General features: G+C 40.3%; 1 protein-coding gene across 1 annotated transcript in view; it reads right to left on the bottom strand.

Moving 5' to 3' along the window:
- The window catches only part of LOC149244808 (tudor domain protein (DUF1767)), a 129,041-nt gene extending 104,941 nt beyond the window's left edge, over positions 1 to 24,100 (bottom strand). Inside the window, exon 1 of the mRNA XM_089375022.1 lies at positions 23,460 to 24,100. Within this exon, the coding sequence (XP_089231148.1) occupies positions 23,460 to 23,768 (309 nt within the window). The 5' untranslated portion in view covers positions 23,769 to 24,100. The remainder of the gene's footprint in view (positions 1 to 23,459) is intronic.
- Between the last annotated feature and the right edge of the window lie 1,464 nt (positions 24,101 to 25,564).

The raw sequence follows: 25,564 nt of genomic DNA, 5'->3' as shown, positions 1-25,564 counted from the left end.
CGGCACCTGAACCTGTAGAAGCTGAGGTACCGTGTGAACTGTCCATCAGTGGACTCCCTAGTAAACTACTCTGTGAACTGCTCTGCATGCTGCCCGGAGCACCACCCCTCTGGCTCGGCGAGCCACTGCTCAATGAGGAACCTGACATCCTCATAGATGTACCTCCGGATCCTCCTGATCCCTGCCCACTGGATCCCTGCGACTGACTCAACTGCTGCTAAGGGTCTGGCTGATCCAGATACTCTAACTCCCGTGACCTCCTAAAGGCCCTGTCCTCCTCGAACTTCACATCCCGTCTCACTGTAGCCCACAAAGATACCCTTCTCTGCGGTGGGCTCTAGTTTGGTCCTCTTCTCCTTGGGTATATAGGAGTATGTAATGCATCCAAAGATATGAAGATGACCAATATCAGGCTTCTTCCCAGAGAAAGCCTCCTCCAGAGTCATGTGCCCCAAGGCACGATGCGGACTCCTGTTCTGCAAGTAAACAGCTGTGTTGCAGGCCTCTACCCACAAGAACAATGGCAACCCCTGATCATATAACATGGCTTTGGCAGCCCCTATGATGGATCTGTTCTTCCTCTCCGCAACCCCGTTCTGCTGGGGGTTGTAAGGAACGGTGAACTCCCTCCTAATGCCTGCCTCTGCACAATAGTCAACAAACTCTCCAAGGGTGTACTCTCCTCCATTGTCCGACCTCAGGGACTTGATCTTTCGACCTGTCTGTGTCTCCACAAGAGCTCTGAAACCGCTTGAAGACCTCACTCTTGGTCTTCAAAAAATAAATCCAGGTCCTCCTGGAGTGATCATCAATGAATAAAACATAGTACTCATATCCACTCAAGGAAACATGAGACATCCGATCGCTCACATCGGAATGAATCAAATCAAGTATCCCAGTCGCTCTGTTGTCACTGCTGGGAAAAGGGGATTTGGCAAACTTACCCATCGCACAACCTCTGCAAGTATCAAAGTGATCAGTACTGAAATCTGGCACACCTGTAGTGATCTCCCGCAATGTCCTCAAGGCTCCATGATACAGATGTCCCATCCTGTGGTGCCAAATCTCACACAGCTCAGAACTGCTAGTTCTGCTGTCGGTACTACTGCTCAATGCCAAAAGGGGCTGAAATGCAAACTTGTACACCTTTGCATGGCGTACACCTATCACTCTAGCTGAATCAGCTGGAATGCCCCTGGGATACATCAACACCTGTCCTCCCCTGAACAGTACGTCATATCCTTTATCCTCCAAAGCTGAGACGGATATGAGGTTCTTCCTCATCCCTGGCACATAAAGAACATCTAACACTTTCAAGGGAGGTTTGGACTCCCTCTGAAATGTCAGTGTCCCCACCCCGACTGCTCTAACAACTCTGTCATCACCGAGTACTACCTCTATATCAGTGCCACTCTCTGAAAGCTCTGAGAAGTACTCACGGACTCCTGTCATGTGACGTGAAGCCTCACTGTCCACATACCAGATACCTGAAGATGCTCCGCTAATCGAGGGAAAAGCATGCTCCCTCTGAACCTGTGTGGCAGGTGATCCTGCACTAGAGGACTCACACATAGTGAACGCAAACTCCCGGTCAAAACAACCTGCAAAGTCCTCAATCTCTGCTGAGGTTGCCACATCCTGGTTCTTCCCCTTCTTCTTCTTCTTTTCCGGACACACAACTGCATAGTGTCCCATCTTTTGACAATTCCAACACTTCACCTTGGAATAGTCCTTCTGTGTGTTCCCCTGTTTACCTTTACCTTTGCCTTTGCCCCCACCACTGCTTGTGGAAGCCTGCTTCTTCCCTTTGCCTTTCTTGCCTCCTGCCACCAGTGCTACATCCTCATCCTGCTCAACTGGCTTGGCTGCCCCAAGCTGACCTTTCCTGATCTCTGTCTGAATGCAATCATCCCAAAACCTCTCCCATGTGGGAAGGGTCTCACGTGCACAAACCCCATCAACAAAGTTCAACCATGAACAGGGGAGGCCATTCACTGCAATCCGCACCAACTCAGTGGGTGGAATGGCCTCTCCAATCGCTGCCAACTCATCTCTCACATTAGTAATCTTTGTGAGATATCCAACTGCACTATCATTACCCATCTTAATGTTTTTCAGTTTCTCCTTCAGAACCATTTTCCGATTCTCATTGGTACTCTGGTAGAGATTGGACAATGCTGTCCACATCTCATGGGCATTGCTCTTTCCTCTCACATGAGGAATGCAATGGTCTTTGATTCCGTCTAGAATCAGCCTCTTACCCTTGTTATTCTTTTTATTATAAGTTGTCAACTGAGTAGCATCAGTAGGCACAACAACAGGGTTCTGTGTGGTATGCACCATGATATCCCAGACTTCTGCCTCCTCAAAGATACTCTGCATTCTCTCCTTCCAAACGTTGTAATTTATATGCCCATCCAGCCTATCCTCCACCCTCAATCCCAATGACATCCTGCTGTCCTAAAACTGAAAAATAGCACTGTTGTAGTAAAGATAAAACTGTTGTTTATGAAAAAATCAGCAGCTGTAATTTTTCCTTTTGTTGTCCCAAACTGTCCTTCAGCACTCAAGCTCTGATACCATGTAGAAATTTCTCATTTCCCACCTCGGTTTTCAGTTTCTCCTTATTTCTCCCATATAGTTAAATGCTCTTTCCCATAACCATACATTTAACAAGCTGGAAAAAATAAATTTGTTGAAAACACAAATTCTGGAAATTTTACAGAATGCTGGAAATTGCAGAAATAAAAATCAGCAGTAATAAACAGCCATTAAAACACATTTAAACACTGAGATTTTTTGTCAATGTGACCCTGGAAAAACCCCCTACAACTCTTGGGGAAAACCAGTTCGAGAGCTCTTTTTTATTTTTTAAAATGCCTTTTTACAGTAAGAGAAATATTCAGCAAAAAATCAGCAAGCAAATTTACAACTTATCCCTTTTCCCATGCCTCACAGCGAACTAGAAATTACAGCAAACAGGACAGCAATAAATGTTGTATAGCCTCCTCGATTTTCGTGCCCACTTTCAGCAATAAATGTTGTTGTATGGCCCTCGTTTTGGGTGCAGAAAAACCAGCAAACTGCTCCTCGATTTTTGTGCAAACCACTCCTCGAAAATCGTGCCAAAATCTGCCTTTCACTGTGTTGAATCAGCGGTACAAATCTGCTCAACTGCTGCCTTGGAATGTGTGCCAAGTTGTTGTCTCCTTCTCCTCCTTGCTCAGAAATCTCTCTTGCTCTCTTGCTCTCCTCCCAATCTGCTCATGAAAGAATGAATGACCTTTTCCTCCTTTTCCTCCTTTAATCTAACCCCAAGTGACTTTTGGGTGATCCAAGTCACTTTTGGGTGATCCCTAAATCCAATGGCTGAAATAGATTGAGATCTAAGGCTGAGATTAAATGCTCATTTAAATCTCACTTTTTATTTTTTAATTCACTCCACTTTAATAAAGACCCACTTAGTCATTTATTTCCAAAGTCACTTTTCCATTCTAATTTTTCATTGACTTTATAAAAGTCACTTTAAAATTAGACTTAGTAACTTTATCACTTAAAGTCACTTTTAAATTAGATTTAACTTTATAAAAATTATAAAGTTACTTTAGGAGAAAAATTAAATTCTTTTGGACACTTTTCCCTAGGCCAAAGATCAAAGCCTTAAGGAACCACCTGACCTCCGATACCAAATTTCAACAAAACGGAGGAAGCAGAGAAACAGGGTCATCGGAGAGCTTATATGCATGCAATTAACAGGGTCATCGGGAGCCATCGGAGGAGCAATGGAGGAGAAATGAAGGAAGCAGATGGATGCAAGACGTGTATATATATGTATTTACCCATCAGAAAAACCATATGTATATGCATCTAACGCAAACAGAGGCAGAAAGACTTGGGTATATATGCTTTAACACTATCGGCAGGCAAAACTATGCATATACAAGCAAATACACTATCGGAGGTGGATTGCGGACTTGAAACCTTATACACAAGAGCGTTGAGACATATCGGGTCTGGTACCTCATATTGCATCGCTATAAAGGAGTGGTCTACGTTAAGGTCTAGACCTGGACCTTTGCGATGTGCGATCGCCGATAGCGATATCACATCGAACCTCCACCAAGGGCAACCCCCGATTGCGATGAACGCATGCGGACCCGCCGCTACATTACAATATGACTTAACCTTCATTGCATCCGTCACAAATCGCAAGCCGAGAAGCCTTGCTGCATGAAAGCGCCGATTGTGATAAGGTTGTGGACCCGACGGGCATATAAACCATGGTTTAATACCACATCGCATCCGGTTCATCGGAGCAGTGGAGGATCGACCATCATCCATCGGCGGAGTCATGGGTCCAAAATATAAAGGATCCCCGGGAGTCACGAATCGTCGATTGCAATTTAAGCGCGGACCCGATACAGGAATAGGTGCGATTGTAATATTTCCTGAAGTCCACCTTTTAGTCTGTTTGACTGTTTTTTTTCATATTCTCTATGTAATGGAATGTTTGGCTTGCGTGGGGTGTTTTAAGCCAAAAGGCTTATGATGGTTGTTCCGATGGTTCAGAAGGCTAAACGTCAGTGAAAGAAGTGAATCATGGGAATTATGATTGCGATCGGGACAAGACATCTCCGTTTAATTGAAAGAACTATGTGTATGCCGCAATCATTGCCAAAAGGAGCATTGTTATGGTAAACCGGGAGGATGTGTTCTCTGTGGATCGTTCGGACCAGTCTAATGAATCTATGTATCCCCAGAAAGTCAATGAACTTGCACATCGCAGAGGAAGCCACAGCGACCGAGGAGGAAGCCTAAGAGGCGGTGTAAGCGGAAACGAATGGACAAAGGCATGGGAATGTATAAAACAGTGAAAACAGAGAACTGTTCGTGTCGTTGTTGTGGTGAAGAACCAAAGTGTGAGGTAGCAGAAGCAGCAGAGGCAGGAGAGTAGGAGTGAGAGAACCTCAGTTGAATAGAGTGTAGCAGCATACCACTTTATGCCAAGGTTGGGTTGGAGCCCAAGAGGTTAGAGCCTCAGAACTGAACAGGACTGAAGTCATTGGGGGTAGGTGCTCCTAAGTGCAGAACCACTGCAAAACAGAGTTGGTGCTCTGGAGGTTGCAGCCTCACTGAAGTCCAAGTTGGAGCTTGGCAACTATTCACAATCAGATATATACTTATATTGTATTTATTTCATTGCACTGTCTTGAGTTTTAATAAAAGCATTAATTTCAGCTGTTGATTTCTGTATTCTATGTATACAAATACATATCTATATATGCTTTTGGCAATCACTAGAACGAAAAAAAAAAAATACTGATTCACCCCCCCTCTCAGTATTTCCAACAATTGGTATCAGAGCCAAGTTTCCTCATACTAGCCTAACAGCGTGAAGAAGGATCTACAACCATGATGAGAAATCACAAAGCATCAGGAAGACCTCCTTTGTTCGATGGCACTAACTTTGGTTTCTGGAAAAATAGAATGACCTACTACTTAATGTCCCTTGGACCTGAAGTCTGGCATTTTGTTCAAAATGATTATCATATGCCTACCACTCTTCCAACATATCAAGACGAGAGGAAAGCCTACATTGCAAATGCAAAGGCCTTAAACTCCATCACTAGTGGAATCACTGATTCCGAGTTCAAAAAATTCATGAACTGTGACTCTACCAAGGAAATGTGGGACAAGCTAGTTGACTTATACGATGGAGACTCAAAAGTCAAGAAGGCAAAGCTTCAAACTCACAGAAGACAACTTGAAAGCCTGAGGATGGAAGATGAAGAAGATATTGCAGCATACCTCCTCCGAGTAGCTGAAGAGGTCAACTCCCTTAAAGGATTAGACGAAAAAATTGAAAAAAAAAGTACCATTGTTCAAAAAAAAAAAAAAAAAAAGTACCATGTTCAAAAAGTATTAAGATCTCTTCCAGACAAATTTGACTCCAAAATAAACGCCATAGAAGAAGCAAAGGATCTAGATGCCCTCAAGATGGATGAACTCCATGGAATCCTCACTGCCTATGAGATGAGGAAAGGTGGCCCTAGCCCCAACGATGCAGCATTCAAGGCTTCAAAGTTAAAGAAGGGGAAAGAAAGGAATGACTGTAGTGATGAGTCCGATGTGGAATCCAAATTGGATCAATTTGTACGAAAGCTTAAGAAAGGATCTAAGCTTAAAAGCAAGTATCCTCTTATCTGTTTTAAGTGTGGAAAAATAGGTCATTATGCAGCAAAATATCCTCATAAACATGATAGTGATGATGAAGGAAATTCTAAAAGAATGGCACACAAAAAGAAAGGGTTCAATAAGAAGAACTTCCTCTCTAAGCAAGATGAGTCCGATGAGGATGAGTTTATGGTCATCAAAAAGAAATCAGATGTGGATAGTGACCATGATGAAAGCCAAGAAACATTATTCATGGCATTCACAAATGATGATGACTCAGGGCTGGAAGGAAATATAGATGAACTGTTAATTAGTGCCATTGAAGAAAATGAAAAACTACGGAATAAAATCATCTCTCTAAAGGTGGGAAACGAGGAAAAAAAGGAAAGAAGATCTCCTGGAAGCGAAGCTAAAAGAAAAAGAAGAGACTTGTGAAGAACGTGAGGCCGAAATAGTGTCTCTGAGAAAGGAGTTGGAGCAAATTAAAAAACGTTGTAAAATCTCTCAAATACTTGAGACTATTCTAAAAAGTCAAAAACCCCAACATGACAAGTCTGGAATAGGTTTCAAAGGAGAATCCTCAAGCACTAAGAATAGTGTGAAAAGCTACGTTGATGCACTTTCTTGCAATCCAAAAGAAGAAAAAGTATGTTATCAAAAGCCCATCCCAGATTTGAAGAATGAAAAGAGAATTACTCCAAAGAAGAATGTGGAGTCGAATCATGGATACTACAGCAAATACAAACCTGTACTCCACCAAGGGCCCATCTCAAATCCAAAGAATGAGGCAGGAGTAATTCCCAGGAAGAAAATCGACTCAAACCATGGCTACTTCAACAAGTACAAAACCATCTTTCTTGGACATTGTTTTCACTGTAAAAACTTCGGTCATCAAGCCAGACATTGCATGGCCCGCAGAAGTGAAACGCTTAAGCTAAAGGACCGAATAATCAATTCACATGCCCCCAAAAGGCAGGGACAAATCAAAACCTTCAATTCATTTGATCCCTTGACCAAATTCGATCTGATTTGCTCATTCTGCTACAATAATGGACACTATGAACAAAACTGCCCACTCAAAGGAAGAAAGACGAGTAGTAAGAATTCCAACATGGATAAATGCGGCCCAGCTCTATATGCTCAAAATAATGAGAATTATTGGTTTGTGGATAGCGGGTGTTCCAGACACATGACAGGAGACAAAAGGAAGTTTGTCTCATTGAGCAAAAAGGAAGGAAATGTGTCCTTTGGAAGTGGATCTGCCAGAATTGCAGGAAAAGGAACTGTTACTCTAATCAATGGAAAAGGAAAAGCTCAAGATGCTCTGCTAGTAGATGGGTTCAAACATAATCTCCTAAGTGTCAGCCAAATCTATGATCAAGGACATAAAGTTGTCTTCAGCACCAAAGACTGTGAAATAAGGAACTCTTCCTCAGGGGAACTTGTGGCGAAAGGGGTTAGAACACCAGACAACATTTACATTCTGAACAAGATTCAGGAAAATAAATGCTACCTAAGTCAGACAGATGAAAGTTGGTTGTGGCACAAGCCACTTGGACATACAAGCTTCGAAAATCTGGTCAATATCAACAAGATTAGAGCTGTACAAGACATCCCAACGTTGTTCAAAACAAATCAAGGAGTATGTGGTCCATGTCAACATGGAAAGCAAACCAGAACCAGCCACAAGACAATGGAGCACTCTACATCAAAACCCTTGGAGATCATCCATGCTGATCTATGTGGACCAACTAGAAATTAGGCACTCCAAGGAGAAAGGTACTTTGTGTTATTTGTTGATGACTATACTAGAATGATGTGGATATATTTTATAAAGTATAAATCTGAAACTTTTGAATGTTTTAAGAATCTAAAAGCCCTTGTAGAAAATGAAAAAGATTCAAAAATTAAGTGCCTCAGAACAGACAGAGGGGGAGAATTCACATCAAACGAGTTTAGTAAGTTCTGTAATATTCATGGAATTAAAAGGGAATTCTCTGCTGCCAGAACACCTCAGCAAAATGGGGTAGTTGAAAGAAGAAACCGAACAGTGCAAGAAATGGCAAGAACAATGTTACTAGCAGCAGACTTGCAGTCGAAATTCTGGAGAGAAGCAGTAGGGACGGCTGTCTATACATTAAATCGAACTCAATTGAGACCAAACTGTGAAAAAACACCTTATGAGTTATGGAAAGGAAGACCAGCTTCAGTAAAGTACTTCAAGATCTTTGGAAGCAAGTGCTTCATAAAAATCAATGATGGCTCACCAGGAAAGTTTGATTCTCGGGTTGATGAAGGGATATTTCTTGGATACTCTACAAGGAGCAAGGCTTACAAGTGCTACAATTTTCGACTGAATAAAATAGTGGAAAGCATTGATGTAAAGGTTGATGAAGGACTTCCAGAAAAAGAAATTGAAGAATATGAAGATGATTTTTTCATTGAAGAAGAAAGACCTAAAGAAGAAGAACTTGAAGAAGAAGAAATAGATGAGGAAGAAGAAGAGGAAAAAGAACCACCTCATACCCCTTCAAAGATGAATTTTTTCCAAAGAGATCATCCAAAAGAGCAAATTATTGGCGACAGAGATGGTGTTGTGCAGACCCGAAGAAGGATAACAATTACACCCAAGAGAAAAGCCATTGCCCTTCTATTTATGATAGAACCAGAAACATTTGCAGAAGCAAGTCAGATCCTTGTTGGGTAAAAGCCATGGAAGAAGCAATGTCCCAAATTGAGAAGAACAAGACATGGGAGCTGGTACCTCGTCCAAAGGACAAAAACATAATAGGAACCAAATGGGTTTTTAAAAATAAAATGAATGAGGAAGGACAAGTTATCAGAAACAAGGCAAGGCTTGTCTGCAAAGGCTATTCACAAATTGAAGGAATTGATTTTGAAGAGACATTTGCACCAGTAGCCTGTATGGAAGCTATCAGGATGTTCTTGGCATTTGCTTGCTCAAAAGGATTCAAAATCTTTCAAATGGACGTGAAATCAGCATTTCTAAATGGAGAACTCAAAGAAGAAGTCTACATGCAACAGCCAGAAGGTTTTGATCTAACAGAAGCAAAGAACTTAGTCAGTAAGTTGAAAAAGGCTTTATATGGGTTGAAACAAGCTCCTAGAGCTTGGTATGCAAGATTGGATCATTATCTACAACAACAAGGCTTCAAAAAGGGAGTGGTTGGAAGTAATCTATACATAAAGACAGATGAAGGTAAGTTATTAGTTACTCTTGTTTATGTCGATGATCTGATCTTTGCTAGCAGTAATGATGAAATGAGCCACGAATTTTCTCAAAACATGTCAAAAGAGTTTGAGATGTCAATGATAGGAGAGTTGTCTCACTTCCTTGGACTTCAAGTATCTCAAACCAGAGCAGGACTGTATATATCTCAAACCAAATATCTAAAAGACATGCTCAAAAGATATGGAATGGAGCATTGTGCACCCATGAGCACACCTATGACCACAAACTGCAAATTGAGCAAAGATGATGACTCCCCTCTAGTACATGCAACTCATTACAGGTCAATGATTGGAGCCCTTCTATACTTAATAGCTACAATACCATACATAATGCAGGCAGTAGGAATGATGGGAAGATTTCAATATGCTCCCAAACAATACCATTTATTAGCTGTAAAAAAAATTCTCAAATACCTGAAAGGAACTTCTGATTTCGGTCTTTGGTACCCAAAGAGCTCAACACTGATTGTAACTGCATACACCGATGCTGATTGGGCTGGAAGTATAGATGATCGGAAAAGTACTAGTGGAAATGTGTTCTTCCTAGGAGACTGTTTAGTATCCTGGCTCAGCAAAAAACAATCATCCATATCATTATCCACAACCGAAGCCGAGTATATTGTTGCAGCACACTGTTGTACTCAGATACTATGGATGAAGGAAGCTCTAAAAGATGTCAACATATGTACAGATCAACCGATTACGGCCTATTGTGACAACACAAGTGCTATCAGTTTCAGCAAAAATCCAGTGATGCACTCAAGAACCAAACACATACCAATCAAGTATCATTTCCTCTGTAAGCAAGTAGTTGAACAAAACATCGTCCTAGAATATATCAGTACTAAGGAACAGATAGCTAATATTTTCACAAAACCTCTTCCTCGAGAAGCATTCAAACATCTGCGTCAAAAGATGGGGGTTATCTCTTTATCATCACTCAAGTTCATTCATAAACATGTAGCAGGACAGGGGGAGCAGTTTGACAAGGGGAGTCCATATGCACTCCTTTGCCATTGATGTCAAAGGGGGAGAGCAGAAGAATATTTCCATCAAATACAAAGGGGGAGATTGTTGGACACAGATTGTCATTGATGTCAATATGGAAAAATTCGTAGAGCTATCGGAGCTACAGAGGAGCCATATATGTATATGTCATATATATATGCCAAAGAAGAGGAGCACATAGAGAAAACGGAGGAAGCAAAGAAACAGGGTCATCGGAGAGCTTATATGCATGCAATTAACAGGGTCATCAAGAGCCATCGGAGGAGCAATGGAGGAGAAATGAAGGAAGCAGATGGATGCCAAACGTGTATATATATGTATTTACCCATCGAAAAAACCATATGTATATGCATCTAATGCAAACGGAGGCAGAAAGACTTGGGTATATATGCTTTAACACTATCGGCGGGCAAAACTATGCATATACAGGCAAATACACTATCGGAGGCAGATTGCGGACTTGAAACCTTATACACGGGAGCGCTGAGACATATCAGGTCCGGTACCTCATATCGCATCGCTATAAAGGAGTGGTCTACGTTAAGGTCTAGACCTGGACCTTTGCAATGTGCGATCGCCGATAGCGATATCGCATCGGACCTCCACCAAGGGCAACCCCCGATTGCGATGAATGCATGCAGACCCGCCGCTACATTACAATATGACTTAACCTTCATCGCATCCGTCGCAGATCGCACGCTGAGAAGCCTTGCTGCATGAAAGCGCCGATTGCGATAAGGTTGTGGACCCGACGGGCATATAAACCATGGTTTAATACCACATCGCATCCGATTCATCAGAGCAGTGGAGGATCAGCCATCGGCCATTGGCGGAGTCATGGGTCCAAAATATAAAGGATCCCCGAGAGTCGCAAATCGCTGATTGCAATTTAAGCGCGGACCCGATACAGGAATAGGTGCGATTGTAATATTTCCTGAAGTCCACCTTTTAGTCTGTTTGACTGTTTTTTCTCATATTCTCTATGTAATGGAATGTCTGGCTTGCGCGGGGTGTTTTAAGCCGAAAGGCTTATGATGGCTGTTCCGACGGTTCAGAAGGCTAAACGTCAGTGAAAAGGGGTGAATCATGACAATTATGATTGCGATCGGGACAAGACATCTCCATTTAATTGAAAGAACTCTATGTATGCCGCAATCATTGCCAAAAGGAGCACTGTTATGGTAAACCGGGAGGATGTGTTCTCCGTGGATCGTTTGGACCAGTCTAACGAATCTACGTATCCCAGAAATTCAGTGAACTTGCACATCGCAGAGGAAGCCGCAACGACCGAAGAGGAAGGCTAAGAGGCGATGGAAGCGGAAACGAATGGACAGAGACATGGGAATGTATAAAACAATAAAAACTGAGAATTGTTCGTGCTGTTGTTGTGGTGAAGAACCAGAGTGTGAGGTAGCAGAAGCAGCAAAGGCAGAAGAGGCAGCAGAAGCAGCGGAGGTTGTAGAGGTAGCAGAAGCAGCAGAGGCAGGAGAGTAGGAGTGAGAGAACCTCAGCTGAATAGAGTGTAGCAGCATACTAGTTTATACCAAGGTTGGGTTGGAGCCCAAGAGGTTGGAGCCTCAGAACTGAACAGGACTGAAGTCATTGGGGGTAGGTGCTCCTAATTGCAGAACCACTGCAAAACTGAGTTGGTGCTCTAGAGGTTGGAGCCTCACTGAAGTCCATGTTGGAGCTTGGCAACTATTCACAATCAGATATATACTTATAATGTATTTATTTCATTGCACTGTCTTGAGTTTTAATAAAAGCATTAATTCCAACTGTTGATTTCTGTATTCTGTGTATACATATACATATCTATATATTCTTTTGGCAATCACTAGAACAATTAAAAAAATATATATTGATTCACCCCCGCTCCTAGTATTTCCAACAGACACATTGGATCTTTATACAAGATTGCGGGTGGGTTTTCATCTTGGACTTGACCTCCCTGTACGGGATCCAAGCCTTCCAGAGGATCACAATGGCATTTGTAGGGTGAGCGTTGGGAACCATGGGCCTCCATCCATGTAGAGCATTGATTGCCACACCATGGGCTTCTTCATCGCTACCATTTGCTTGCTCGTGCCCCAGTTATTCGGAGATGATGATGCACCTGGACCACATTGCCTAGCCGACTACACATTGCACTCAACGCTTGGCAGTTGATCCAGAGCCCAGAAGAGGTTGTCTTTCATAGGGAGACATGGGAGGGCATGTGTCATCTTCTATCACTCATTGATGGGGCATCGACTTGATCTTGAGCCACTTGGAGACCCATGAGAGACATTTGGAGCCCACCCAGCCCAAATAAGGGTTTGGAGATGTTTTGCAACAAAAGGAGGGCATCACCCTCTTCACCATGATTTTTTAGGCCCTCTCCCACATTTCTAGCACCAGAGGCCTCAATGCTCCTCTCTAGGCCTCCACATCAGCCTAGTGTGGGCTTAGGAGAGATTAATTTAATTTTAAAAAGATATCATGGTTGGCTTGTAACCATGGGTGGGTTACATAGCACGTTAGGCATAAAAAGGGGCTTTGTCTTTTGTAATTTGAACTCATGTCTTGTATGAAGAGGTAAGACCTATTCTCACCTCAAATCATTACAACTTGGATTTTCGACCTAGTTAGATAATTTAGACCTTCAGTCGTGGATGGTTTTTGGAGATTTGTGGATAGTTTTTATGTTTGGATAATTCTTTTCTTTATTGGAGTTTCTATCTCGCATTATTGTGGATAGATATATTATTCATTGTCTTGTAAGTGCTCTTTATTGATAAATTCCATATTTTATTAATGTCTAATGCATGGAATATTGTCTCATGGTTACTAATGTGCCCTAATTGATGCCCAAAAATTGTAACTATTGGGAAATTTTGCATGTATTATTCATAGATAATGAATGAATGAATGTTCCTAGGGGATTCATTGCATTTGCATCCTTGAAACTCCACCAATAAGTGTCATCGAAGTATATATACCTAGAGTTGTTGTGTAGTTGCTTTCATAAGGGATAGTGAAGTTGCTTCTCTAGGTCTCCTTTGAAGAGTGAGTTGCCATAATTAAGATTTTCCCTAACTCCAAAGCCTCCCAATGGTCAAGCACTAGTCTTAAATGTTGGAAACCAAGGTATTTGTAGATTAATGTTGATTCACCTTCCTTGATGATTACTTGTGATATTTGTAGGCTTTTTATTATTTAGTTTTACTTCTTCATCAAGCAATTACCAAAACATGAAGATCACAAAGACATAAAGAACACAAGATATATGCTCCAAGCCAAGGCAAAACCCCACAATTGGGGAAAACTCAAACAATCATCTTCTTATAGAATCAAATCAAAATGAGACCTCCAAGACCCAAAGACCAAACCTCCTCCAATCACCAAGTCAGCCCTCCAAAAGTCTTCTTCAATCAAGTCAATGTTTTCCCAAGTCAATGATGGTCAAAACTCACAAATTCTGCTTCAACTCAAACTTTTGGCCCTCTACTTTAAGTCTGCAATTCGGATTTGCAATCATCAGCTTTGCAACTCGCACATAAACCCTAGCATACTCGCACAAGTGAGAAAAATAGTTCAAAAATCCACATCTTCTTTTTCTTCCTTGAGTTTCTCTTCTTCCCTTGGCCTTCGCTCTAATTTCCTTCTTCCCTTATGCACAAATCGAACCTCCTTATCATACCTTCAAAGGAGGACGAAGTCTTCTTTATATATAGACATTCATGAGAGCAAAAAGGTACCTTAATAGAGTCGACTTATCATGGCAGGGCTAACTCGGTGTTGGAAGACAAAATGACACAAAAATTAATATTTTTCTTTTGTTACGAAGAGTCCAAATGGGACTTTAATATATGACAAAGACTCAACAATTCCTAGGAGCATGAAGAACATGCTTAACCTAGACTTGAGCATGAAACCCATGCTTGAACAGATAAATAAATAAAACTTCATTTACATAAAATACAAATTTATATGAAGACTAAAACCTAGTTACTTTTCCAACATTAAATCCTTGATGACCACCTTTGACTTGAAAATCATATATCTTTTCACCTCGCCTTTTTGCCCCCTTAAGGATAACGAGGCCTCTCAAGGGCTTGGTGCAAATTTCTTTGGAAGAAGGCATTCTTGATTTCGTTTGGATAAGATCCTTCCTTAGTGTCTTCCCTAGGGATCCTCCTTGAGACTCAAACTACCAACTAGTCAAGACTCAAATTGTGATATTGGTTGAGACTCCTCCTTGAGAGCTTTATCCAGCTCTCACTCGATCATCACTTCTCTATTCTGAGAACTTCCTACCTTGCTATTCAAGGCTACACCTATCTCAACCTGTAGTAAGTACAGATGCTTCTTTCTTACACCTATCTGCTTCTTACATCCAGAAGCTAAGTGTTGGAGGTAAATCCTTACCTCTATTGAAGATGATATCATAACCCTTGTTCTCAAGGGTAGCTATGGAAACAACATTTTGCTTTATTCCTGGAACATAGAGGAAATCTCTAAGATGAAGAGGATTGCCTGACTCCCTCTGAAATCTGACAGCACCAACTACTCTAGCTGCATACATGCCATCATCTCCTAGCTCAATATGAAATTGCATGTCCTTCTCCTTCAGGTGGTCAAAATTCTTCTTGTTCCCAGTCATGGAAGGAAGTGTTTCTTATCGATTAGTATATTTTTAATTTCACAAAGCATTAATTGTTATTAGCATTAGATAAACATGAACATTCATCAATACCATTCAACAATGCATAAAAATAGAGACAGTAGACAGAGATATTTTTAGGTGGAAACCCCTTCGAGACAAAAACCATTGAATGCTTCTTAATATTTGTCTTTAAAAGATTTACGTCAAGTTTTCAGCGCCAACCTGTAGGACGCTTCCAAACCCTATTTACCAACTGCAACTGGGAGGGCACTCCAACGTCCTGGTTTACAGGCTCCAACTTGAAGATGCTCCAACCTGTATACCAGTTGAACTAGATGGACGCTTCAACGCCCTGTGCAAGCTCCAACCTGCCTTAGCACCACCGTGCCACCCTGAAGTGTTCTCAGGCTCCAACGTGAAGGAGACTCCACTCTCCTACCTTGCACCACCCTGCCACCCTAATCAGCCAACGAACCCCATTTCATAATTTTCAAACTAGATCCACCTGCACTCAAAATCAATATAGGAAATTGCAATACAAGAGAACTACAACATAACTTTTGTCAATCAAAATTGCCTCTACTCAAACTGCACATCAAAACCCTAGCTACTGATCAACTCATCGCATACATCAACTATCCACACATATAATGACCTTGCTCAATGTGCCATTGTCCAACCCTAGTTCTGCTTAGCTACAGTAACCAATATGACCGATCCACAACTATCAGCACATAAATTTGCTTCTACTTAGACTGTACTACAAAACCCTAGCTGCCATCAAAGAGATACCATCATATTTGTCAAATCACAATCATCATCATCAAGTTATAATTTCATTATTGTCACAATCATCTAGAACATTGTCAAATCAAGGGTTACTATCATGTTAAGTCATGTCATGTGTCCATAATACTGTCACTGTTAATGTAATCAAATGTTACTGTCATGCCAAGGTTTGTTGTTATGTAAAGGTCAACACTTCCTCACTGTAACAGTCAAGCATCAAATTCTCACATCAAGGTCACTTCAAGTCAACGTTATGTCATATATATTTCACTGTCACACTGTCACAACAATATTAGTGTCTTATCATCATGATCCTGTGCACAACTATTATAACACAAGATTACTACCATCAGTCATGGAGCACTGTCACAGGTCACATTACTACCATAATGCCATAAGGTTCATCGTTTTTAATCATACAAATATGACTGTCTACGTGATACCAGTGAAGAGATAAACAGTTGTGCCAAAACCTTTACAGTAAGTGCAAACCCTCATTTGCATCAATGACTAATCCACAGAACAGTGTTTCTCCAACTCTCACTAAATGATATTAGATAACCAAATTTTCAACTGACAATCTTCATTCCAACATCTTGTTGAGAGAGGTGTAACTTCAAATTTCGAAACACAACTACTATATTGTGGCTACAAGGATCAATAGATACCTAAAATAAATGTTGACAATTGCACCAGCCTTCATGAGTGTGAGACAAAACGGTTGTTTGGATAGTAGTACGGTCAACCCCATTTCTTTAATGAGGTCGGCTTGATGTGAACTGTATACATATATTTGCGCTAGAGGTCGTAATAATTTGATGGTGACAGAGAACAAAACTTAAATGTTACTGAATTTTCCAGCATAGCTTAGGGTTTGGCGATATGACCCTTCTTGCATCAAATTATACTTTAAAAGGCTACCAATCTTATGTATTTCAAATATCAACTTCTAGATGATGCTTGGACTGTCACTGTAATTTTAGAATGGATTGAAGAATTCTTTGAGTAGCTTCAGACTTGAATAGAGAATTACCTTCAAAATTTTGATCTTATAATGAGCCACGAACCTGGAAGCCATGGTTAAGGGGTTCTTGCGCTTCAAACTTGAATTGAACCCTAGGCTGCTTCACTAATGACTTAAAGATGTGATAGGCCGCAATTTGATCAAGCTTCGGGATTAAATCAAGATAGTCAAGAAAGGAGCTGCAACTCATAAATATATATATATATATATACATGTCATTGTACAGTCCGTCAACTCTCAATGACACATCATCACAAGACAGGAGCCTGAACATATTTAGGTCTTAACTGATGTAATCTCTCTACTTCATCGAATCCTGTAGCAATCAAAAACCTCACTGCTTCAGTAAGGAGAATCAAAAGCACTTTCACTGTCCTTCAAACTTCGTTGTGCTTCAACCTCTGAGATGACAATTTTTGTGTAGTCTTTGATGCCCTAGATAGGGGTTGAATCACAATGAAGAAGACACCAGATCTTCAACCAAACGCAGCCAAAAAAATTCAAGGATTTCCAGAAGGATATGCCACAGAGGTTCGATCTTCCACTTGCAATGAAACTACCCTTAATTAATCCCAAAACCAATCCAAAACCACTGAACAAACAAAACCCCCTCTTTTGATATTTCGTTGTCTCCACAAGGGCTGAAGTATCTCAGAGCACTTTAATTCAATTGATATCCATAAAAATACATTGCATTGAGGATAGATCGAATGCTCCTTTTTATATACAATGAAGGGGCTTTAAAGAGATAATTGATTTGCAATTGTTGGAGGGAGAATACCATTTAAAATTAAATTGTAAAGGTTTGGAGCCCAAATAATGAAGTCGCTTGCCCTTATGTAAGGAACTGACTTTTATTCTGAAGTCAAAAGCCCATGTAACAGCAAAATAATCTTTTGGAACCATCCATAAGATATGTTAACCATACTTTGACAAAAACCCTTCTTCCTTAATTTGAATGATATGTTGACCAATGAAGGAGTGACACATCATCTCATCTTTGGGGTTTGTGCCCACAAGTTGGGTCCTTTATCTTCAAATAGGCATAACTCATAAACCCTTAGGGCTCTCGTGGCGTGCCACATACCACTAGAATCAACTTGACGAGGAGAATCCAATGGCGAGGATTTTCAAGGCAAATTAAGTGATTTGCTTCTTCAAAAACCTTCAACAATTGCGGGGTATGTCCATCGTCAAGGAAATCCAAACCCTGGAGCTAGGGTTTCCATCCATCCTTCCATTGGAGCTTCCAACTAATAAAATCCAGACAAATATTAAGAGCGTTTATTAACGAATGTTGGCATCAATGACAACGCCATTCAATAGGAAGCTCTTGAATCAATATACCATATATTGCTATATGTTGAGCTTGCCATTCAAGTAATCAATGAGAAATCTTTCTCGAACTAAGAAGAAAATGCATCTACCTTCATTGATGCAGCTACATGATCTTTCCTGGACTCCTTACAATTAGGACAATTAGTGGCATAGTGTCTAAACTCATGGCAATGAGTGCACTTGATCTTGCTTAGATCCTTCTTCTTCTCGCCCTTCTGACTAGACTCGACCTCTCCTTGGCCCTTCTTGACCTTGGCTTTGCCTACCAGGGCAAAGTTCTGCTCGTCTTGTGCCATTGTTGATCTACCACCTCTGGTCCCTCTCCGAATTTCTTCCTAAACGCAATCACCCTATAGCCTTTCCCAACTAGGAAAATTTTCTCTGCCACTTACTACATCCTGGAAGCTATACCAAGACTTATGAAGTCCAAGCAATGCAAAACTCACAAGGTCACTTTCTCGTACAATCACACCCATACCACCTACCTCATCTCGAACCTAAGTGAACTTTGAAAGATATGTGACAATGAGCTCATCTAGATACTACTTAGCTTCTCATTGAGAGCTAGCTTCCTAGCATCATTGGACCCCTGATAGAGTTGTAAGATGGCTTGAAACATCTCATATGTTGTCTTCTTCTCATGGAGATGAGGAATAATATGGTCTTTGACCCCCTCTAGAATGATCCTCTTCGCCTTGGTGTCATTCTTAGTATGTTGGACAAATTGTTGGGGATCTTGAACTCTCCCACCTCATTATCTTCCAATACTATTGTGATTCGCTCCTTCCATGAACAATAATTTGAGTCTCCTTCTAAATTGTGATCTGACCTTAGTCCTAGGAATGCCATATTGCTATCCAAGGAACTATTTTTCTCTACTCTTCAAAATCTTCCCTCACTAATCAACTCTGCTCCACCAAAGTTAATGAACTTAGGGCTTGATCAAGCTACCCTCACACAATGACAAGTATACTCCTATGTCACCTTACTTAGGGCTTTTTGGTCAGCCCACTCGCAACTCCTTAACACCACTAAGGAAGGTTGATCTACGGCAATCAAAACAACAACTACCACAGACCTTCTTGACTCGACCACCTGTCTAGACAGTCTTTCGGTCAACACCTTCAGGCCAGGGGCCTATCTCTTTTCTCTTGAAGCACACCTTAAGAGACCCCTTTCCTGCAATTCGATCATGCTATAATTGACAAATATAATTTTAGAACCACAAGTTGAGTTTGACTTGTTAACTAAGTTAACCCCTAGTTCAACACATCCTTGCTTCAATCAAGACTGAAGCCCATCAACTCGTCTTCTTCTAAATATGAACTTGCACTTGGATAGCAACATAACTGAGCCTCCATATTTGCGCATGAACAAACTAACTTGCCCACTTCATGAACTCGTACATGACAAAAGGAAAACAAATCAAAGTCTTTCTTGACCAAGGCACAAGTCAAGAAGACCTTCTTTGCTACTATTTTCAACAAAAAGAACATTTGGTTGTTCAATCATGAATGTACCCCCTTTAAGAGGGATGTTTTGTGCAAGAAAGCATTTAAATAACATTAAAGTAACTTTATGAAGCAGTATATATTATGCAAGTCATATTCCACATATTCGGAGGCATGTTTCACCCTTGAAACATTTAGGGCGAGGACATTGTTTGAGGCATTTTTTTATGTATTTGGAGAGCCCTTTGATGTGAAAGCACCATTTGCCATGGCTAACATAGTCCAAGCCCTTAAACAAAGAATTAACGCATACTCTAAAGAGATTATACCCCCTTTAAGAGGGATGTTTTGTGCAAGAAAGCATTTAAATCACATTAAAGTAACTTTATGAAGCATTGCATATTATTCAAGGCATATTCCACATATTCGGAGGCATGTTTCACTCTTGAAACATTTATGGCAAGGACATTGTTTGAGGCACTTTTTTATGTATTTGGAGAACCCTTTGATGAGAAAGCACCATTTGGCATGGCTAACATAGTCCAAGCCCTTAAACAAAGAATAACACAAACTCTAAAGAGATAGAAAGATGACAAGTGGCACATGGACCTAGGGACAAAAATGAAAGAGATCCAAAGTCAAATTGACCTATAAGCCTAAAGGAGATCAAATTGAACATTATTTTCACTCTCGAAGAAGTGTGCTCAGGTTTGGAGAGCTCTTCAAGGGAAGCATTAGTGCTTGACAAGCCCTCAATCACCTAAAGCAAGGCCTAGTGGAGTGTGCCTTAGCTAGAAGGACCAATTTAATGGATTAAAATAATGTTTTCTTCCCTCTAAACCGTAAAAGGAACTAAAGCCTAAACAAGAATAGAAACCTGTGAATATAAAACAGACCCATTTGCTAAAGGCATGATTGAATGTGTGGGAGTTCCACTCCCAGCTTCGTTGAATATCTTTAAGACAAAGTGATGTATGTGACTTAATGTCACCTATTGCTAGATGTTTCCTAGATCTAACCCCTGAGAACTTTCAGCCTTAAAGGTGACCTGAATCATTTAATTACAGCAGGAAATACTTCATTTCACTTCAGTCCAAATCACCAGGGAGCTCAAGAGAAAAAATATTGAACAAGTGTACCTTAATGGCAACGAGTACAGCATTTAGGACACACATTTCCATGCATTACAGATTTGAAATACTTTATTGCAGTAGAATTTACAGCAGTAAATCTGCATCCTCTATCTTCACGATATATATAGACACAAAAAAAATCTTTATGCTTGCCATCAGGTTAGCTGTGTTGTCAGGGAGTACTGAGAATAACAAGTCCCCACCACCAATATACTAGAATGGCGAGTCCTCACACTCGTTCTCACCATATCAAAGGCTTAAAAAAATCCAGAGTCTATTCCTCGTAATGATTGTTGGGAGTTGACTTTCCTAACCTAGACCCTATTGTTGATAGATGGGGGTCAACCCACAAGAATTGTGACAAAACCGCCATCTAGGGCTAGACTTATGTCTACGCCTGCTTGAATTTTTAAATCAGAGGGTCTTATGTGTGTGTGCACATTTAGGAGAGAGATCAGGCTCTGTGAGAGAGTTCCAGGTACATTTTTATAGCCAATTCTGTACAAAATCAGGACTGTCACTATTACCCCTACCACACGTATTTACACAAACATATATAACGTAGAACCATACTTGATAGAACATAAAAAGGTTTGATAGAATTCAGAATAAACCAAAACCATCACTTGCACATGGCATTGCTGCCGCTTCTGTTTTTTTTCCCAACTAGGCTGAGCCTAAGCCAAGGCCAGCACCAATGTTGGATCGAAGACCAATCTGCCCACCTGTGGAATGTTGTCACCAACATTTTGCAAAGCTCAGTCAAGCCTGGAAACTCCATGGGACGGCTTTAACCCCAACAGGCGGCTCCCACCCTCAACCCCTCTCCATGAGAGCTAAACCTCACACAAACCAACTAATCTACATTGCTCACCATACTAGTGGCTCCTTCAAGTCAATGAACTTGAAAATTTTAGATTGTTGGTCATTGTCATTGACTACTGGGTCTGAGATTTATTCTTCAATAATGAATGGAAGAAGTCAGTGTAGCCCTTCATACATGATCATCTCCACGCAATACAACATCCTTTTCTTGAAGACCACATCCTCCATCTCTTTTTCCACCCTTGAGTCTGCAACAGATGAATAGACTTGTTCCACCAAAGATATGATTTGCTTTACAAACTCAAACCTCTCTCTGAATCTAACAAGTGCATGATGGATTTTTCCGTTTGTGATTTGCTCATACTTTAGCTTCTTTGAGCTCAAGGAGCTCCTATTCTGATTGGGAATGACAATCCACTACTAGGGCATGAAATGGGAATACCATTCCCAGGTATCCCCCTGCACTGTAAAACCCAGGCTTCTTGCCCAATCCTCTGGAACGGCCTCTAGGTCAGTATCCCTGCTCAACCATAACTTCTTCCCTTCTAACAATAGAAATATTATAGTTGACAGAACGTTCATCAATTAAATTGCAACAGTAAATTACCATCGTTCAACATCTTCTTGGGTGCACCCATGCCATTACTCTAAATGGTGCGTGGAAGTACTCTGCCATCATCTTAAATGAACAGAGAAGAGTAGCTCATAATTCCTGCAAAGGAATGATCTAGGGACTGTGCCCAGATTGACAGCAACAATATCCAACTGTTCCTCATTAGATGCTGAAGTGACATGCAGGAATGGAAAGATCCATTCCTAAACCTAGTACACCAGATAGCTTTTTCTTCCAATCTCATGTTTCTGATGTGGAATGGGGCACTACATTATGAGCATGATTTCTTACACAGAATCATTTTTTTTCGTAAGCTTGGTAGGACTATATCTTCATCATGTCCAACTTCTCACCACGATCGGGGAATACCACAAAATTTGAACCCAAAACGCTTCCGGTTCGGTGAGAGTTCATTTCAATGGCAATTGCCAATTGAGCTATCCCAATCAGACTAGACAGAATCACTCAATTGGCAAGCCAATCAGCGATTATATTTGCTAATTTTATAACTTGTTTAAATTCCCATTTATTAAAACACCTACTAACGTTTTGGAATCCAAGCTATCTTAGTCTTCATTTCCCAAGAAGGCTGTGAATTCTTCCGATTGAGATGTAATCTATAATTAATTTGCAGTCACATTCGAAAATTATATTCGTATACCTTCACTTGACGGCTTCGTTTCTGAATTTTGGTTTTGTTTTCTACGAACTCGGTTAGGTCTCCCAGGATTAAGTAATGTTTATTTCTGAAAATCACCCCGTACCTGCTCTACCTGTATTGTCTTTGGCGACACCATCAAAATTACAATGGACCTGTTGGTGGGACTCAATTTACTGAGTAATAGGCATCTCTATGGTCTGTTATGTGTCCAAACGACTACATTCTGTATTTGGGTATTTCTGTTAGTAACCCACCAGGTTTTGGTCATGCTTAAGGTGGCTGCTTAAACGCCCTTTGATTTTTTGAATGCCAAGTATAATAATTGTTCGTATTAATAGCAAAATGAAGTGTTTGACCAGCCAAAACCGGAAAAGGGGTTCTTCAAATAATGAATAATAAAAACCTTTTAAAACCAGCTTTATTTAGCTGCAAATGCATAAACATGGAATCAATATCTCTTTGGCAATGATTTTACTGTAATCTGATATTAAAGAAAGCAATTTAGATCATCCAAATCTAAAATAATAGGTGTAATACACATGCCTGCAAAACCTTTGGACCTTGAAGGCGGGATATACGATGAAGAGCAGCTGCATCGGGTAAGCATTTGCCTCCCACCACCTTCAGATCCATTTCCAGAAGGTTCGCCTCGATCATCTTTTCCAGTTCTGCGCGAGACGGTTTCTCCGTTGAGACCTCCTGCAACAATTCTTCCACAATGGTAACATCTTTGAGATACCATCCTCGCGACTGAAGCGACAGAAGCAGCTCTTCCTCCGCCATGCTGCCTTCAGTACCGCCGTTAGGCAGAAGCCACGAAGGATGTTGGGTGTTTATATCAGCCTCGATCATAGCAATTTAATCAAATGGACTAGGTTACTGAGTCTAGGGAAACCAAGTATAAATGAAGCAATTCCATCTGAATCTTCAGCCTTTGTATTTCTTTGTATCCTAACCGCTCGGGACCTTTCCTGTTTTGCTTATTGTTTTATTATTAATTCTCACAGTACCTCGCGATCTATTCAGTATTGATCCAACGTCGGAGGATGAGGCGTGCAAGAAAAGCCAGACTTGTTTCCTGGAGCGGAAATTAGGCTGTTATTCTAAACTACAACAAAATATTGAAGGCATGGGCATTGTAGGATGTCTAATGCGTTTAACTTCTGTTGTAACTGAAATATTGGATATTTTGGTGGTTTGTTTAAACATTTATAACTCTAATGGCCTGTGTCAATTTATATGGTTTATGTTACAATGTTCTATAAGGTGCTTAGGCCGATATTCATTATAATATTTTTAATATCATAACTTTCAGGTTAACAATCTCTAATATATTTATATTAAAATTATATATCATTTTCATGTTAAAAATGATTGTTGATGTAATTTATATGCATTTATAGTCATATATCAAAAAATTGTATAGTTTATATGTTAATAATTATTTTAATTTTTATTGTGCTTTTGTGTTATTAATTTTTATGATCTTCATTTTAATTTTTCTCTCTGAATTTGTTTCCGTTTACGACTCTGGAAATTCTAGTCATCCTCCATTTGCACTCTTACCATGGCTTGCTCACAGGGGGCTCCTCCCCTTAGTTGGATGATGCGGTGGTCTTTTAGACCTTAATCACATTTCTTCCTTAAAAACAATAGACTAAAGGCCAATACTCAAAATTCATAAAAAGGGTGAAGAAATTTTGTTTGTTGTGTTGTCTTTTTGATTTTGTTGCATTAATTTGGTTTTCTTTGCCCGAGCTCTGGTTGGAAATTTTACTGGGATGTGGCATTCGTCGAAGTCCATGGAGCAATAGAGTAAGAAAAATTGGAAATCTATGATGAAAGGAAATTTGGGCATTTACACATGTGGGAATGACTTCTTTACTTTCCTTTTAGAGTTGAAGGAGGACAAAGAAGTAGTTTTTAGAAATGGTCCTTACTTCTTTGGGATTAGGGGAATGTATATGAACAAATGGTCCTTAGATATCGACCCTGTAGAAGACATCTCCAATGTTGTTTTGGTCTGGGTGAAACTCCCTTGCCTCCCTTTCTCCCGTTGGAGTGATAATTGCCTTAGAACAATTGGTAATGGAGTTGGTAAGTACATATACAAAGTTGAACCTAAGAGGGGCCAGTTTGCATGCGCCGATATATGTGTAGTAGTAGATTTGGAAAAGGGGCTTCCTGCAGAAATATTTCTCTCTATGGGGGGACTAGAAACACTCTCAAGTGTTGGATTCTGAACAACTCCCTTTCATGTGCCAAATTTGTCATGCATATGGGCATTTTTATGTTTGTGGAAAAACCTGTGAATAGTGTTTCAGACTAGCTTAGTGAATCCATCATCAGGGCAATGTGATTTGTATTATGAGAAGAGAGAGCGTGAAATTATGGAGCTATTAATAGTTATTTGAAAAAATATTTGATGTCTTTTTTAATGTCGGCCTAACTCATTCATAAATTATTAAGGAATTTAGACTTCTGTGATCCATAACATTGTTAAGATAGTCTTCGGCAAAATCACATAAATATTTATTTATTTATTATTTTATTTTTTTAATTAATTTTTTAGTTTTTTAGTGATTGGTTTAATTAATGATTGATAATATTTAAATCTATTCATTTGATATATATATATATATATATTA

Source organism: Pinus tabuliformis, chromosome 8 (genome assembly GCF_031772625.1).
Source record: "Pinus tabuliformis cultivar Carrire ecotype Pingquan chromosome 8, CPIR1, whole genome shotgun sequence".
NCBI lineage: Eukaryota > Viridiplantae > Streptophyta > Pinopsida > Pinales > Pinaceae > Pinus > Pinus tabuliformis.
This window is presented reverse-complemented; position numbering and strand designations above follow the sequence as displayed.